At 41.7% G+C, this 14,639-nt stretch overlaps 1 protein-coding gene across 7 annotated transcripts in view; it reads left to right on the top strand.

Annotated features, from left to right (window-relative positions):
- si:dkey-82f1.1 (DENN domain-containing protein 2A) overlaps window positions 1–14,286 on the top strand; it is an 81,694-nt gene extending 67,408 nt beyond the window's left edge. For 6 of the 7 annotated variants that reach the window (XM_062061254.1, XM_062061255.1, XM_062061251.1 and 3 more), the window contains 6 exons: window positions 691–868; window positions 924–965; window positions 1,023–1,128; window positions 11,366–11,668; window positions 13,710–13,796; window positions 13,868–14,286. In XM_062061254.1, coding sequence (XP_061917238.1) covers window positions 691–868; window positions 924–965; window positions 1,023–1,128; window positions 11,366–11,668; window positions 13,710–13,796; window positions 13,868–13,899 — 748 coding nt within the window. In that variant the 3' untranslated portion in view covers window positions 13,900–14,286. The remainder of the gene's footprint in view (window positions 1–690; window positions 869–923; window positions 966–1,022; window positions 1,129–11,365; window positions 11,669–13,709; window positions 13,797–13,867) is intronic. The other variant, XM_062061257.1, reaches the window with a different exon arrangement.
- The last annotated feature ends 353 nt before the right edge of the window (window positions 14,287–14,639 follow it).

The raw sequence follows: 14,639 nt of genomic DNA, 5'->3' as shown, positions 1-14,639 counted from the left end.
TGTGCACTTGTGGCAGTCATGACAACATCAAAGAAACAGAAGAAGTCTGGCCCAAAAGTCAGAAAGAAGTTTCTTTAGCGCAAAAATTATGACTAAAGTGGTGCCTTCATTTGCACTTTAATTTTATTGAAAGTGAAGTAAAAATTTAGTTGATTTATTTTAGCGTATTTGCATGTAAAAATACAATTTCCAGTTAATTGTGAGCCTTTTCTTATGCCATATATTTAGTCAATCAATCAATGTTTATTTATATAGCCCTAACTCACAAGTGTCTCAAAGGGCTGTACAAGCCACAACGACTTCCTCGGTACAGAGCTAGTTAGTAGTTATTTTTATAATTACAAACATAGAACACTGCGCTGAGGCGATCTTAAAGGCTCCCGGCAGTTACTACATTTTGCATTTTATACATGATCTTTGTTTTTGTCCTGGATTCCAAGTCCATTTTCTCTCTTTGTAGCTTTGATGCTAGCTACCTCGCTACAATGCTGTAAAAGTAGCTAAGTTACTGGAAAGGCTACTAGTTAATAAGTAGCCAAGCTCCAGGAAAATGTGGTTAAGCTGCATGTAGCTAGTTAGTGTGCTAGTTAGTGAAGTGTGGCCCCCACAACAATAGAGTTGAAGAACCCTGGCCTAAAAGCATGTGTGCTGTAAGAAGTGTTACATAATGTTCTCCCACCTGTCCTGCAGCACCTTGTCCCAGTGCTGTCACGCCGTGGTGGCGCTGCTCTACCCGCTGACGTGGCAGCACACCTACATCCCCGTGCTGCCGCCCTCCATGCTGGACATCGTCTGCACACCCACCCCCTTCATCGTGGGCCTGCTCTCCAGCTCGCTGCCTCGACTGAAGGAGCTGCCCATAGAAGAAGTAAGTCTTTGCGGTCGTCCACTCAGCAGGACAATAACCGGCTGGTCTCCTGCAGGTCCTGGTGGTGGACCTGGGCAACAGCCGCTTCCTCCGGCAGGTGAGAGAAGCTAAATGTGTCCATGATGGACTTTCAACACGTCTTTGTCTCCTCAAGCTGGACGACGAGGACTCCATCCTGCCTCACAAGCTGCAGGCGGCGCTGGAACATGTGCTGGAGAAGAGGAGGGAGCTGGCCTGTGACAAAGGAGAACTTCCCAGTGGTGAGTTGTGGACTTACAGGATCTTTGATTGGCTGGAGGTCAAAACAGCAGAGCACTTACTGGTATATATTCCATAGATGATCTTTGATTGGTGTAGTTCCAGTATAGGTCTGTCTTGATACATACTTACTATAGCATTGGTGCACTTGGGCTTTTTTTTATGACTGCTCTTATGTATAGAGGATCTTTGACTAGCGTTTTGCAGTAAGACATCGACAGTAGCGATGTTCCTGTCATGTAGAAGATCTTTGATTTGTGTCGTTCCAGTATAGGTCCTTACAAACAGCAGAGTAGTCCTGTCATTTTGTTTCACCAAGTACTACTAGAACAATCTTGGCTGTCCAAGTGCCACCCCAATGACCCACATTACAATACAGTAGCGTAGTAGGCCTAAATATTCATTGACAGGGGTTTTATTTGACACGTATGTTTAATATTTTGCCACTGTAACATTGCACACAGTTTGAACAGTAACACTGTGTTTGAATAAAGGAAAATAAAACACTGTACTTTAATCAAGGGAGCATTTGGCGTACCACTAGATGGAGCCCGCGTACCGTACCAGTAGTGGTACACGCACCACACCTTGATGTGGAAGATCTTTGATTAGTGTTGTTGCAAAAGGCCCTTAAAAACAACACACTCCACCTCTCATATGGAGGATCTTTGACAAGCTTTTTGCACCAGGTCCTCAAAAAGAGCAGAACATTCCGGACGTGTTGACTAGCGTTTTGTACTAAGACATCAAAAACAGCAGAGTGTTCCTGTCAGATAAAAGATCTCTGATTTGTCTTGTTCCAGAAGGTCCTTAAAACGGCAGAGTACTTCTGTCATGTAGAGGATCTTTGACCAGCGTTTTTACTGTCGGTCTTCAAAAACAGCAGTGTTCCTGTCGTATAGAGGATCTTTGACTAGCGTTTTTACTGTCGGTCTTCAAAAACATCAGTGTTCCTGTCGTATAGAGGATCTTTGACTAGCGTTTTTACTGTCGGTCTTCAAAAACATCAGTGTTCTTGTCGTATAGAGGGTCTTTGACTAGCGTTTTTACTGTCTGTCCTCAAAAACAGCAGTGTTCCTGTCGTATAGAGGATCTTTGACTAGCGTTTTTAATGTCGGTCTTCAAAAACATCAGTGTTCCTGTCGTATAGAGGATCTTTGACTAGCGTTTTTACTGTCGGTCTTCAAAAACATCAGTGTTCTTGTCGTATAGAGGATCTTTGACTAGCGTTTTTAATGTCGGTCTTCAAAAACATCAGTGTTCCTGTCGTATAGAGGATCTTTGACTAGCGTTTTTACTGTCGGTCTTCAAAAACAGCAGTGTTCTTGTCGTATAGAGGATCTTTGACTAGTGTTTTTACTGTTGGTCTTCAAAAACAGCAGTGTTCCTGTCGAATAGAGGATCTTTGACTAGCGTTTTTGCTGTCGGTCTTCAAAAACAGCAGTGTTCCTGTCGTATAGAGGATCTTTGACTAGCGTTTTTACTGTCGGTCTTCAAAAACAGCAGTGTTCCTGTCGTATGGAGGATCTTTGACTAGCGTTTTTACTGTCGGTCTTCAAAACAGCAGTGTTCCTGTTGTATAGAGGATCTTTGACTAGCGTTTTTACTGTCGGTCTTCAAAAACAGCAGTGTTCCTGTCATATGGAGGATCTTTGGCCAGCGTTTTTGCACTAGGTCCTCAAAAACAGCAGAGCACCCCTGAAATGTCAAATATTTTTGACTAGCGTTTTGCAGTAAGACATCAAAAACAGCAGAGTGTTCCTGTCATGGGGAAGATCTTTGATTTGTGTTGTTCCAGAAGGTCCTTAAAACAGAAGACTACTTCTTTGACTAGCGTTTTTACTGTCGGTCTTCAAAAACAGCAGTGTTCCTGTCGAATAGAGGATCTTTGACTAGCGTTTTTACTGTCGGTCTTCAAAAACAGCAGTGTTCCTGTCGTATAGAGGATCTTTGACTAGCGTTTTTACTGCCGGTCTTCAAAAACAGCAGTGTTCTTGTCGTATAGAGGATCTTTGACTAGCGTTTTTACTGTCGGTATTCAAAAACAGCAGTGTTCTTGTCGTATAGAGGATCTTTGACTAGTGTTTTTACTGTTGGTCTTCAAAAACAGCAGTGTTCCTGTCGAATAGAGGATCTTTGACTAGCGTTTTTACTGTCGGTCTTCAAAAACAGCAGTGTTCCTGTCGTATAGAGGATCTTTGACTAGCGTTTTTACTGTCGGTCTTCAAAAACATCAGTGTTCCTGTCGTATAGAGGATCTTTGACTAGCGTTTTTACTGTCGGTCTTCAAAAACATCAGTGTTCTTGTCGTATAGAGGATCTTTGACTAGCGTTTTTAATGTCGGTCTTCAAAAACATCAGTGTTCCTGTCGTATAGAGGATCTTTGACTAGCGTTTTTACTGTCGGTCTTCAAAAACATCAGTGTTCTTGTCGTATAGAGGATCTTTGACTAGCGTTTTTACTGTCAGTCTTCAAAAACAGCAGTGTTCCTGTCGTATGGAGGATCTTTGACTAGCGTTTTTACTGCCGGTCTTCAAAAACAGCAGTGTTCCTGTCGTATAGAGGATCTTTGACTAGCGTTTTTACTGTCAGTCTTCAAAAACATCAGTGTTCCTGTCGAATAGAGGATCTTTGACTAGAGTTTTTACTGTCGGTCTTCAAAAACAGCAGTGTTCCTGTCGTATAGAGGATCTTTGACTAGCGTTTTTACTGTCGGTCTTCAAAAACAGCAGTGTTCTTGTCGTATAGAGGATCTTTGACTAGTGTTTTTACTGTTGGTCTTCAAAAACAGCAGTGTTCCTGTCGAATAGAGGATCTTTGACTAGCGTTTTTACTGTCGGTCTTCAAAAACAGCAGTGTTCCTGTCGAATAGAGGATCTTTGACTAGCGTTTTTACTGTCGGTCTTCAAAAACAGCAGTGTTCCTGTCGTATAGAGGATCTTTGACTAGCGTTTTTACTGTCGGTCTTCAAAAACATCAGTGTTCCTGTCGTATAGAGGATCTTTGACTAGCGTTTTTACTGTCGGTCTTCAAAAACATCAGTGTTCTTGTCGTATAGAGGATCTTTGACTAGCGTTTTTACTGTCTGTCTTCAAAAACAGCAGTGTTCCTGTCGTATAGAGGATCTTTGACTAGCGTTTTTAATGTCGGTCTTCAAAAACATCAGTGTTCCTGTCGTATAGAGGATCTTTGACTAGCGTTTTTACTGTCGGTCTTCAAAAACATCAGTGTTCTTGTCGTATAGAGGATCTTTGACTAGCGTTTTTACTGTCGGTCTTCAAAAACAGCAGTGTTCCTGTCGTATGGAGGATCTTTGACTAGCGTTTTTACTGACGGTCTTCAAAAACAGCAGTGTTCCTGTCGTATAGAGGATCTTTGACTAGCGTTTTTACTGTCAGTCTTCAAAAACATCAGTGTTCCTGTCGAATAGAGGATCTTTGACTAGCGTTTTTACTGTCGGTCTTCAAAAACAGCAGTGTTCCTGTCGTATAGAGGATCTTTGACTAGCGTTTTTACTGTCGGTCTTCAAAAACAGCAGTGTTCTTGTCGTATAGAGGATCTTTGACTAGTGTTTTTACTGTTGGTCTTCAAAAACAGCAGTGTTCCTGTCGAATAGAGGATCTTTGACTAGCGTTTTTACTGTCGGTCTTCAAAAACAGCAGTGTTCCTGTCGTATGGAGGATCTTTGACTAGCGTTTTTACTGTCGGTCTTCAAAAACAGCAGTGTTCCTGTTATATAGAGGATCTTTGACTAGCGTTTTTACTGTCGGTCTTCAAAAACAGCAGTGTTCCTGTCGTATGGAGGATCTTTGACTAGCGTTTTTACTGCCGGTCTTCAAAAACAGCAGTGTTCCTGTCGTATAGAGGATCTTTGACTAGCGTTTTTACTGTCGGTCTTCAAAAACAGCAGTGTTCTTGTCGTATAGAGGATCTTTGACTAGTGTTTTTACTGTTGGTCTTCAAAAACAGCAGTGTTCCTGTCGAATAGAGGATCTTTGACTAGCGTTTTTACTGTCGGTCTTCAAAAACAGCAGTGTTCCTGTCGTATGGAGGATCTTTGACTAGCGTTTTTACTGCCGGTCTTCAAAAACAGCAGTGTTCCTGTCGTATAGAGGATCTTTGACTAGCGTTTTTACTGTCGGTCTTCAAAAACAGCAGTGTTCCTGTCGTATAGAGGATCTTTGACTAGCGTTTTTACTGTCGGTCTTCAAAAACAGCAGTGTTCCTGTCGTATAGAGGATCTTTGACTAGCGTTTTTACTGTCGGTCTTCAAAAACAGCAGTGTTCCTGTCATATAGAGGATCTTTGGCCAGCGTTTTTGCACTAGGTCCTCAAAAACAGCAGAGCACCCCTGAAATGTCAAGTATTTTTGACTAGCGTTTTGCAGTAAGACATCAAAAACAGCAGAGTGTTCCTGTCATGGGGAAGATCTTTGATTTGTGTTGTTCCAGAAGGTCCTTAAAACAGAAGACTACTTCTTTGACTAGCGTTTTTACTGTCGGTCTTCAAAAACAGCAGTGTTCCTGTCGAATAGAGGATCTTTGACTAGCGTTTTTACTGTCGGTCTTCAAAAACAGCAGTGTTCCTGTCGTATGGAGGATCTTTGACTAGCGTTTTTACTGCCGGTCTTCAAAAACAGCAGTGTTCCTGTTGTATAGAGGATCTTTGACTAGCGTTTTTACTGCCGGTCTTCAAAAACAGCAGTGTTCCTGTCGTATAGAGGATCTTTGACTAGCGTTTTTACTGTCGGTCTTCAAAAACAGCAGTGCTCTTGTCGTATAGAGGATCTTTGACTAGTGTTTTTACTGTTGGTCTTCAAAAACAGCAGTGTTCCTGTCGAATAGAGGATCTTTGACTAGCGTTTTTACTGTCGGTCTTCAAAAACAGCAGTGTTCCTGTCGTATGGAGGATCTTTGACTAGCGTTTTTACTGCCGGTCTTCAAAAACAGCAGTGTTCCTGTTGTATAGAGGATCTTTGACTAGCGTTTTTACTGCCGGTCTTCAAAAACAGCAGTGTTCCTGTCGTATAGAGGATCTTTGACTAGCGTTTTTACTGTCGGTCTTCAAAAACAGCAGTGCTCTTGTCGTATAGAGGATCTTTGACTAGTGTTTTTACTGTCGGTCTTCAAAAACAGCAGTGTTCCTGTCGAATAGAGGATCTTTGACTAGCGTTTTTACTGTCGGTCTTCAAAAACAGCAGTGTTCCTGTCGTATAGAGGATCTTTGACTAGCGTTTTTACTGTCGGTCTTCAAAAACAGCAGTGTTCCTGTCGTATAGAGGATCTTTGACTAGCGTTTTTACTGTCGGTCTTCAAAAACAGCAGTGTTCTTGTCGTATAGAGGATCTTTGACTAGCGTTTTTACTGTCGGTCTTCAAAAACAGCAGTGTTCTTGTCGTATAGAGGATCTTTGACTAGTGTTTTTACTGTCGGTCTTCAAAAACAGCAGTGTTCCTGTCGAATAGAGGATCTTTGACTAGCGTTTTTACTGTCGGTCTTCAAAAACATCAGTGTTCCTGTCGTATAGAGGATCTTTGACTAGCGTTTTTACTGTCGGTCTTCAAAAACAGCAGTGTTCCTGTCGTATGGAGGATCTTTGACTAGCGTTTTTACTGTCGGTCTTCAAAACAGCAGTGTTCCTGTTGTATAGAGGATCTTTGACTAGCGTTTTTACTGTCGGTCTTCAAAAACAGCAGTGTTCCTGTCATATAGAGGATCTTTGGCCAGCGTTTTTGCACTAGGTCCTCAAAAACAGCAGAGCACCCCTGAAATGTCAAATATTTTTGACTAGCGTTTTGCAGTAAGACATCAAAAACAGCAGAGTGTTCCTGTCATGGGGAAGATCTTTGATTTGTGTTGTTCCAGAAGGTCCTTAAAACAGAAGACTACTTCTTTGACTAGCGTTTTTACTGTCTGTCTTCAAAAACAGCAGTGTTCCTGTCGAATAGAGGATCTTTGACTAGCGTTTTTACTGTCGGTCTTCAAAAACAGCAGTGTTCCTGTCGTATAGAGGATCTTTGACTAGCGTTTTTACTGCCGGTCTTCAAAAACAGCAGTGTTCTTGTCGTATAGAGGATCTTTGACTAGCGTTTTTACTGTCGGTATTCAAAAACAGCAGTGTTCTTGTCGTATAGAGGATCTTTGACTAGTGTTTTTACTGTTGGTCTTCAAAAACAGCAGTGTTCCTGTCGAATAGAGGATCTTTGACTAGCGTTTTTACTGTCTGTCTTCAAAAACAGCAGTGTTCCTGTCGTAAAGAGGATCTTTGACTAGCGTTTTTACTGTCGGTCTTCAAAAACAGCAGTGTTCCTGTCGTATGGAGGATCTTTGACTAGCGTTTTTACTGTCGGTCTTCAAAAACAGCAGTGTTCCTGTTGTATAGAGGATCTTTGACTAGCGTTTTTACTGTCGGTCTTCAAAAACAGCAGTGTTCCTGTCATATAGAGGATCTTTGGCCAGCGTTTTTGCACTAGGTCCTCAAAAACAGCAGAGCACCCCTGAAATGTCAAATATTTTTGACTAGCGTTTTGCAGTAAGACATCAAAAACAGCAGAGTGTTCCTGTCATGGGGAAGATCTTTGATTTGTGTTGTTCCAGAAGGTCCTTAAAACAGAAGACTACTTCTTTGACTAGCGTTTTTACTGTCGGTCTTAAAAAACAGCAGTGTTCCTGTCGAATAGAGGATCTTTGACTAGCGTTTTTACTGTCGGTCTTCAAAAACAGCAGTGTTCCTGTTGTATAGAGGATCTTTGACTAGCGTTTTTACTGCCGGTCTTCAAAAACAGCAGTGTTCTTGTCGTATAGAGGATCTTTGACTAGCGTTTTTACTGTCGGTATTCAAAAACAGCAGTGTTCTTGTCGTATAGAGGATCTTTGACTAGTGTTGGTCTTCAAAAACAGCAGTGTTCCTGTCGAATAGAGGATCTTTGACTAGCGTTTTTACTGTCGGTCTTCAAAAACAGCAGTGTTCCTGTCGTAAAGAGGATCTTTGACTAGCGTTTTTACTGTCGGTCTTCAAAAACATCAGTGTTCCTGTCGTATGGAGGATCTTTGACTAGCGTTTTTACTGTCGGTCTTCAAAAACAGCAGTGTTCCTGTTGTATAGAGGATCTTTGACTAGCGTTTTTACTGTCGGTCTTCAAAAACAGCAGTGTTCCTGTCATATAGAGGATCTTTGGCCAGCGTTTTTGCACTAGGTCCTCAAAAACAGCAGAGCACCCCTGAAATGTCAAATATTTTTGACTAGCGTTTTGCAGTAAGACATCAAAAACAACAGAGTGTTCCTGTCATGGGGAAGATCTTTGATTTGTGTTGTTCCAGAAGGTCCTTAAAACAGAAGACTACTTCTTTGACTAGCGTTTTTACTGTCGGTCTTCAAAAACAGCAGTGTTCCTGTCGAATAGAGGATCTTTGACTAGCGTTTTTACTGCCGGTCTTCAAAAACAGCAGTGTTCTTGTCGTATAGAGGATCTTTGACTAGCGTTTTTACTGTCGGTATTCAAAAACAGCAGTGTTCTTGTCGTATAGAGGATCTTTGACTAGTGTTTTTACTGTTGGTCTTCAAAAACAGCAGTGTTCCTGTCGAATAGAGGATCTTTGACTAGCGTTTTTACTGTCGGTCTTCAAAAACAGCAGTGTTCCTGTCGTAAAGAGGATCTTTGACTAGCGTTTTTACTGTCGGTCTTCAAAAACAGCAGTGTTCCTGTCGTATGGAGGATCTTTGACTAGCGTTTTTACTGTCGGTCTTCAAAAACAGCAGTGTTCCTGTCATATAGAGGATCTTTGGCCAGCGTTTTTGCACTAGGTCCTCAAAAACAGCAGAGCACCCCTGAAATGTCAAATATTTTTGACTAGCGTTTTGCAGTAAGACATCAAAAACAGCAGAGTGTTCCTGTCATGGGGAAGATCTTTGATTTGTGTTGTTCCAGAAGGTCCTTAAAACAGAAGACTACTTCTTTGACTAGCGTTTTTACTGTCGGTCTTCAAAAACAGCAGTGTTCCTGTCGAATAGAGGATCTTTGACTAGCGTTTTTACTGTCGGTCTTCAAAAACAGCAGTTTTCCTGTTGTATAGAGGATCTTTGACTAGCGTTTTTACTGCCGGTCTTCAAAAACAGCAGTGTTCTTGTCGTATAGAGGATCTTTGACTAGCGTTTTTACTGCCGGTCTTCAAAAACAGCAGTGTTCTTGTCGTATAGAGGATCTTTGACTAGTGTTTTTACTGTTGGTCTTCAAAAACAGCAGTGTTCCTGTCGAATAGAGGATCTTTGACTAGCGTTTTTACTGTCTGTCTTCAAAAACAGCAGTGTTCCTGTCGTAAAGAGGATCTTTGACTAGCGTTTTTACTGTCGGTCTTCAAAAACAGCAGTGTTCCTGTCGTATGGAGGATCTTTGACTAGCGTTTTTACTGTCGGTCTTCAAAAACAGCAGTGTTCCTGTTGTATAGAGGATCTTTGACTAGCTTTTTTACTGTCGGTCTTCAAAAACAGCAGTGTTCCTGTCATATAGAGGATCTTTGGCCAGCGTTTTTGCACTAGGTCCTCAAAAACAGCAGAGCACCCCTGAAATGTCAAATATTTTTGACTAGCGTTTTGCAGTAAGACATCAAAAACAGCAGAGTGTTCCTGTCATGGGGAAGATCTTTGATTTGTGTTGTTCCAGAAGGTCCTTAAAACAGAAGACTACTTCTTTGACTAGCGTTTTTACTGTCTGTCTTAAAAAACAGCAGTGTTCCTGTCGAATAGAGGATCTTTGACTAGCGTTTTTACTGTCGGTCTTCAAAAACAGCAGTGTTCCTGTTGTATAGAGGATCTTTGACTAGCGTTTTTACTGCCGGTCTTCAAAAACAGCAGTGTTCTTGTCGTATAGAGGATCTTTGACTAGCGTTTTTACTGTCGGTATTCAAAAACAGCAGTGTTCTTGTCGTATAGAGGATCTTTGACTAGTGTTGGTCTTCAAAAACAGCAGTGTTCCTGTCAAATAGAGGATCTTTGACTAGCGTTTTTACTGTCGGTCTTCAAAAACAGCAGTGTTCCTGTCGTAAAGAGGATCTTTGACTAGCGTTTTTACTGTCGGTCTTCAAAAACAGCAGTGTTCCTGTCGTATGGAGGATCTTTGACTAGCGTTTTTACTGTCGGTCTTCAAAAACAGCAGTGTTCCTGTTGTATAGAGGATCTTTGACTAGCGTTTTTACTGTCGGTCTTCAAAAACAGCAGTGTTCCTGTCATATAGAGGATCTTTGGCCAGCGTTTTTTCACTAGGTCCTCAAAAACAGCAGAGCACCCCTGAAATGTCAAATATTTTTGACTAGCGTTTTGCAGTAAGACATCAAAAACAGCAGAGTGTTCCTGTCATGGGGAAGATCTTTGATTTGTGTTGTTCCAGAAGGTCCTTAAAACAGAACTACTCCTTTGACTAGCGTTTTTACTGTCGGTCTTCAAAAACAGCAGTGTTCCTGTCGAATAGAGGATCTTTGACTAGCGTTTTTACTGTCGGTCTTCAAAAACAGCAGTGTTCCTGTTGTATAGAGGATCTTTGACTAGCGTTTTTACTGCCGGTCTTCAAAAACAGCAGTGTTCCTGTCGTATAGAGGATCTTTGACTAGCGTTTTTACTGTCGGTCTTCAAAAACAGCAGTGCTCTTGTCGTATAGAGGATCTTTGACTAGTGTTTTTACTGTTGGTCTTCAAAAACAGCAGTGTTCCTGTCGTATAGAGGATCTTTGACTAGCGTTTTTACTGTCGGTCTTCAAAAACAGCAGTGTTCTTGTCGTATAGAGGATCTTTGACTAGTGTTTTTACTGTTGGTCTTCAAAAACAGCAGTGTTCTTGTCGTATAGAGGATCTTTGACTAGTGTTTTTACTGTTGGTCTTCAAAAACAGCAGTGTTCCTGTCGAATAGAGGATCTTTGACTAGCGTTTTTACTGTCGGTCTTCAAAAACAGCAGTGTTCCTGTCGTATAGAGGATCTTTGACTAGCGTTTTTACTGTCGGTCTTCAAAAACAGCAGTGTTCCTGTCGAATAGAGGATCTTTGACTAGCGTTTTTACTGTCGGTCTTCAAAAACAGCAGTGTTCTTGTCGTATAGAGGATCTTCAATTAGTGTTGTTCCAGTACTTCCTCAAAAATAGCATAGTACTTCTGTTATATAGAGGATCTTTGACTAGTATTTGTGCAGTAGGTCTTGAAAAACAGCATAGTACTCCTGTCAAATGAAGGATCTTTGACTAGAGTTTTTCCTAGCAGACTCCAGCTCACTCAGCGCGGTGGTGTCGGAGGCTTTCGTGCGTTTCTTCGTGGAAATGGTTGGCCATTACTCGCTCTTCATGGGCGGGGCCGAGCGGGAGGACGAGTCGTCATCCGTCTCATCGCCCACAACACCCGCCTGCTCCTCCTCTTCCTCCTCCTCCTCCTCCTTCCAGCGGGAGGCCTTTCGTAAGGCGGTGACCTCCAAGAGTTTGAGGAGGTTCCTGGAGGTGTTCATGGAGACGCAGATGTTTGCAGGCTTCATCCAGGAGAGGGAGCTGCGCAGACAAGGCCTCAGAGGTACGGGGACTTTGGATGCTTGCACATGTGGGAAGTTCCATTAGAGACCAGCAGAGGGCGCCATCAACACATTGTTACTTTCCTGATCAAAGTTCCATTAGAGACCAGCAGAGGGCGCCATTAACACATTGTTACTTTCCTGATCAAAGTTCCATTAGAGGCCAGCAGAAGGCGCCATTAACACATTGTTACTTTCCTGATCAAAGTTCCATTAGAGACCAGCAGAGGGCGCCATTAACACATTGTTACTTTCCCGATCAAAGTTCCATTAGAGACCAGCAGAGGGCGCCATTAACACATTGTTACTTTCCTGTTTAAAGTTCCATTAGAGACCAGCAGAGGGCGCCATTAACACATTGTTACTTTCCTGTTTAAAGTTCCATTAGAGACCAGCAGAGGGCGCCATTAACACATTGTTACTTTCCTGATCAAAGTTCCATTAGAGACCAGCAGAGGGCGCCATTAACACATTGTTACTTTCCTGATCAAAGTTCCATTAGAGACCAGCAGAGGGCGCCATTAACACATTGCTACTTTCCTGATCAAAGTTCCATTAGAGACCAGCAGAGGGCGCCATTAACACATTGTTACTTTCCTGATCAAATTTCCATTAGAGACCAGCAGAGGGCGCCATTAACACATTGTTACTTTCCTGATCAAAGTTCCATTAGAGACCAGCAGATGGCGCCATTAACACATTGTTACTTTCCTGATCAAAGTTCCATTAGAGACCAGCAGAGGGCGCCATTAACACATTGTTACTTTCCCGATCAAAGTTCCATTAGAGACCAGCAGAGGGCGCCATTAACACATTGTTACTTTCCCGATCAAAGTTCCATTAGAGACCAGCAGAGGGCGCCATTAACACATTGTTACTTTCCCGATCAAAGTTCCATTAGAGACCAGCAGAGGGCGCCATTAACACATTGTTACTTTCCCGATCAAAGTTCCATTAGAGACCAGCAGAGGGCGCCATTAACACATTGTTACTTTCCCGATCAAAGTTCCATTAGAGACCAGCAGAGGGCGCCATTAACACATTGTTACTTTCCTGATCAAAGTTCCATTAGAGACCAGCAGAGGGCGCCATTAACACATTGTTACTTTCCTGATCAAAGTTCCATTAGAGACCAGCAGAGGGCGCCATTAACACATTGTTACTTTCCTGATCAAAGTTCCATTAGAGACCAGCAGAGGGCGCCATTAACACATTGTTACTTTCCTGATCAAAGTTCCATTAGAGACCAGCAGATGGCGCCATTAACACATTGTTACTTTCCTGATCAAAGTTCCATTAGAGACCAGCAGAGGGCGCCATTAACACATTGTTACTTTCCCGATCAAAGTTCCATTAGAGACCAGCAGAGGGCGCCATTAACACATTGTTACTTTCCCGATCAAAGTTCCATTAGAGACCAGCAGAGGGCGCCATTAACACATTGTTACTTTCCTATATCTTTCCTATATCTACAATATAATATACTTCATGGTGAAGATGTTAAGTAATATCTACAATATAATATACTTCATGGTGAAGATGTTAAGTAATATCTACAATATAATATACTTCATAGTGAAGATGTTAAGTAATATCTACAATATAATATACTTCATGGTGAAGATTTTAAGTAATATCTACAATATAATATACTTCATGGTGAAGATGTTAAGTAATATCTACAGTATAATATACTTCATGGTGAAGATGTTGAAGTAATATCTACAATATAATATACTTCATGGTGAAGATGTTTAAGTAATATCTACAATATAATATACTTCATGGTGAAGATATTGAAGTAATATCTACAAAAAATATACTTCATGGTGAAGATGTTAAGTAATATCTACGTGGAAGAAGCCTGATGGAGTTCTGTCCCCTAGAATGGATGTAGAAGATCCCAACATGAGCTCCTCCCTAATAAAGTCAGCTTCCCCAGTTGGCAACATGACAACAAGCTGCCTGCTCTTGTTTATTTGTTAAGAAGCTGTGTGGCTCAGGCGCAATAAATCCCCATGAATAATGTGTGCGTTCCTGCAGGTCTGTTTGAGGTGAGGGCGCAGGAGTATCTGGACTCACTTCCTGGCAGTGAGCAGCGAGGGGTCAACAAGTTCTTGAAAGGCTTAGGTGAGACTTTGGTTCAGCAGCAGAACATTTGAAAAGTTCTAGCAACATGTTTTCTTTTCTTTCTTTTAAAGGAAACAAGATGAAGTTCCTCTCTAAGAAATGACTTTCTGTGGAGTTTGTTGAGGGCATCTTCCTGCTCCAGCATTGTAAATACTTTCTTCTCACATTCCCGGACATTCAAAGTCTTTCTTAAGCATTCCAAGTCTTTCCTGTAGAAGTTTTGATCAACTTCTTCTTCAACAGGAGGCTTTCACTTTATTTATGTTCTTTCTTTTTTTGTTGTTGTCACATAATCTCCTTTTTCAGCGCAGAGAGAAACCTTCTGTAGTTTGTTCATAGGCTTTATTTATCAGACTGTTTGTGAACGCACCGCAGTCTGGAAGTCAACTGACTTGTAGGGCTGGCCACCATGTTGGGAGGTCACTAGTTTGTCTTCTATGTCCATCTTTGAACAATGGAACTCCATCAATAAAGTGATGGGACTCCTCTCTCTCTCTCTCTCTCTCTCTCTCTTGGTGCTTTCCAGATGTTCTCTCTGTGAGGGATTATCATCCTTCACCGCAACATCTGGACAGGATGTTAGAAGATTGATCAAGTATTAAATATATGAAGTAAATCAATACAGTGTTTGAAAAGTGTGCACACATATAGAGTGTATAAAATAATGTCTACTGAAGTCATTGCATTATGTAATTCACATCATGACCACTGGGGGGCGCAGTGCTTCATCATTTCCCACTTCAGTATTTTGCAGAGGGAGCATCAAACCAGCAACCTTTATCATCATAGGAGACATTCCACCTGTGCGTTTCTCAGTGATGTCATACTTAGTCCCACTTCACC

Source organism: Entelurus aequoreus, linkage group LG10 (assembly GCF_033978785.1).
Source record: "Entelurus aequoreus isolate RoL-2023_Sb linkage group LG10, RoL_Eaeq_v1.1, whole genome shotgun sequence".
NCBI classification, from domain to species: domain Eukaryota; kingdom Metazoa; phylum Chordata; class Actinopteri; order Syngnathiformes; family Syngnathidae; genus Entelurus; species Entelurus aequoreus.
The sequence above is the reverse complement of the archived record's forward strand: the minus strand, read 5'-3'. Positions and strand labels throughout refer to the sequence as shown.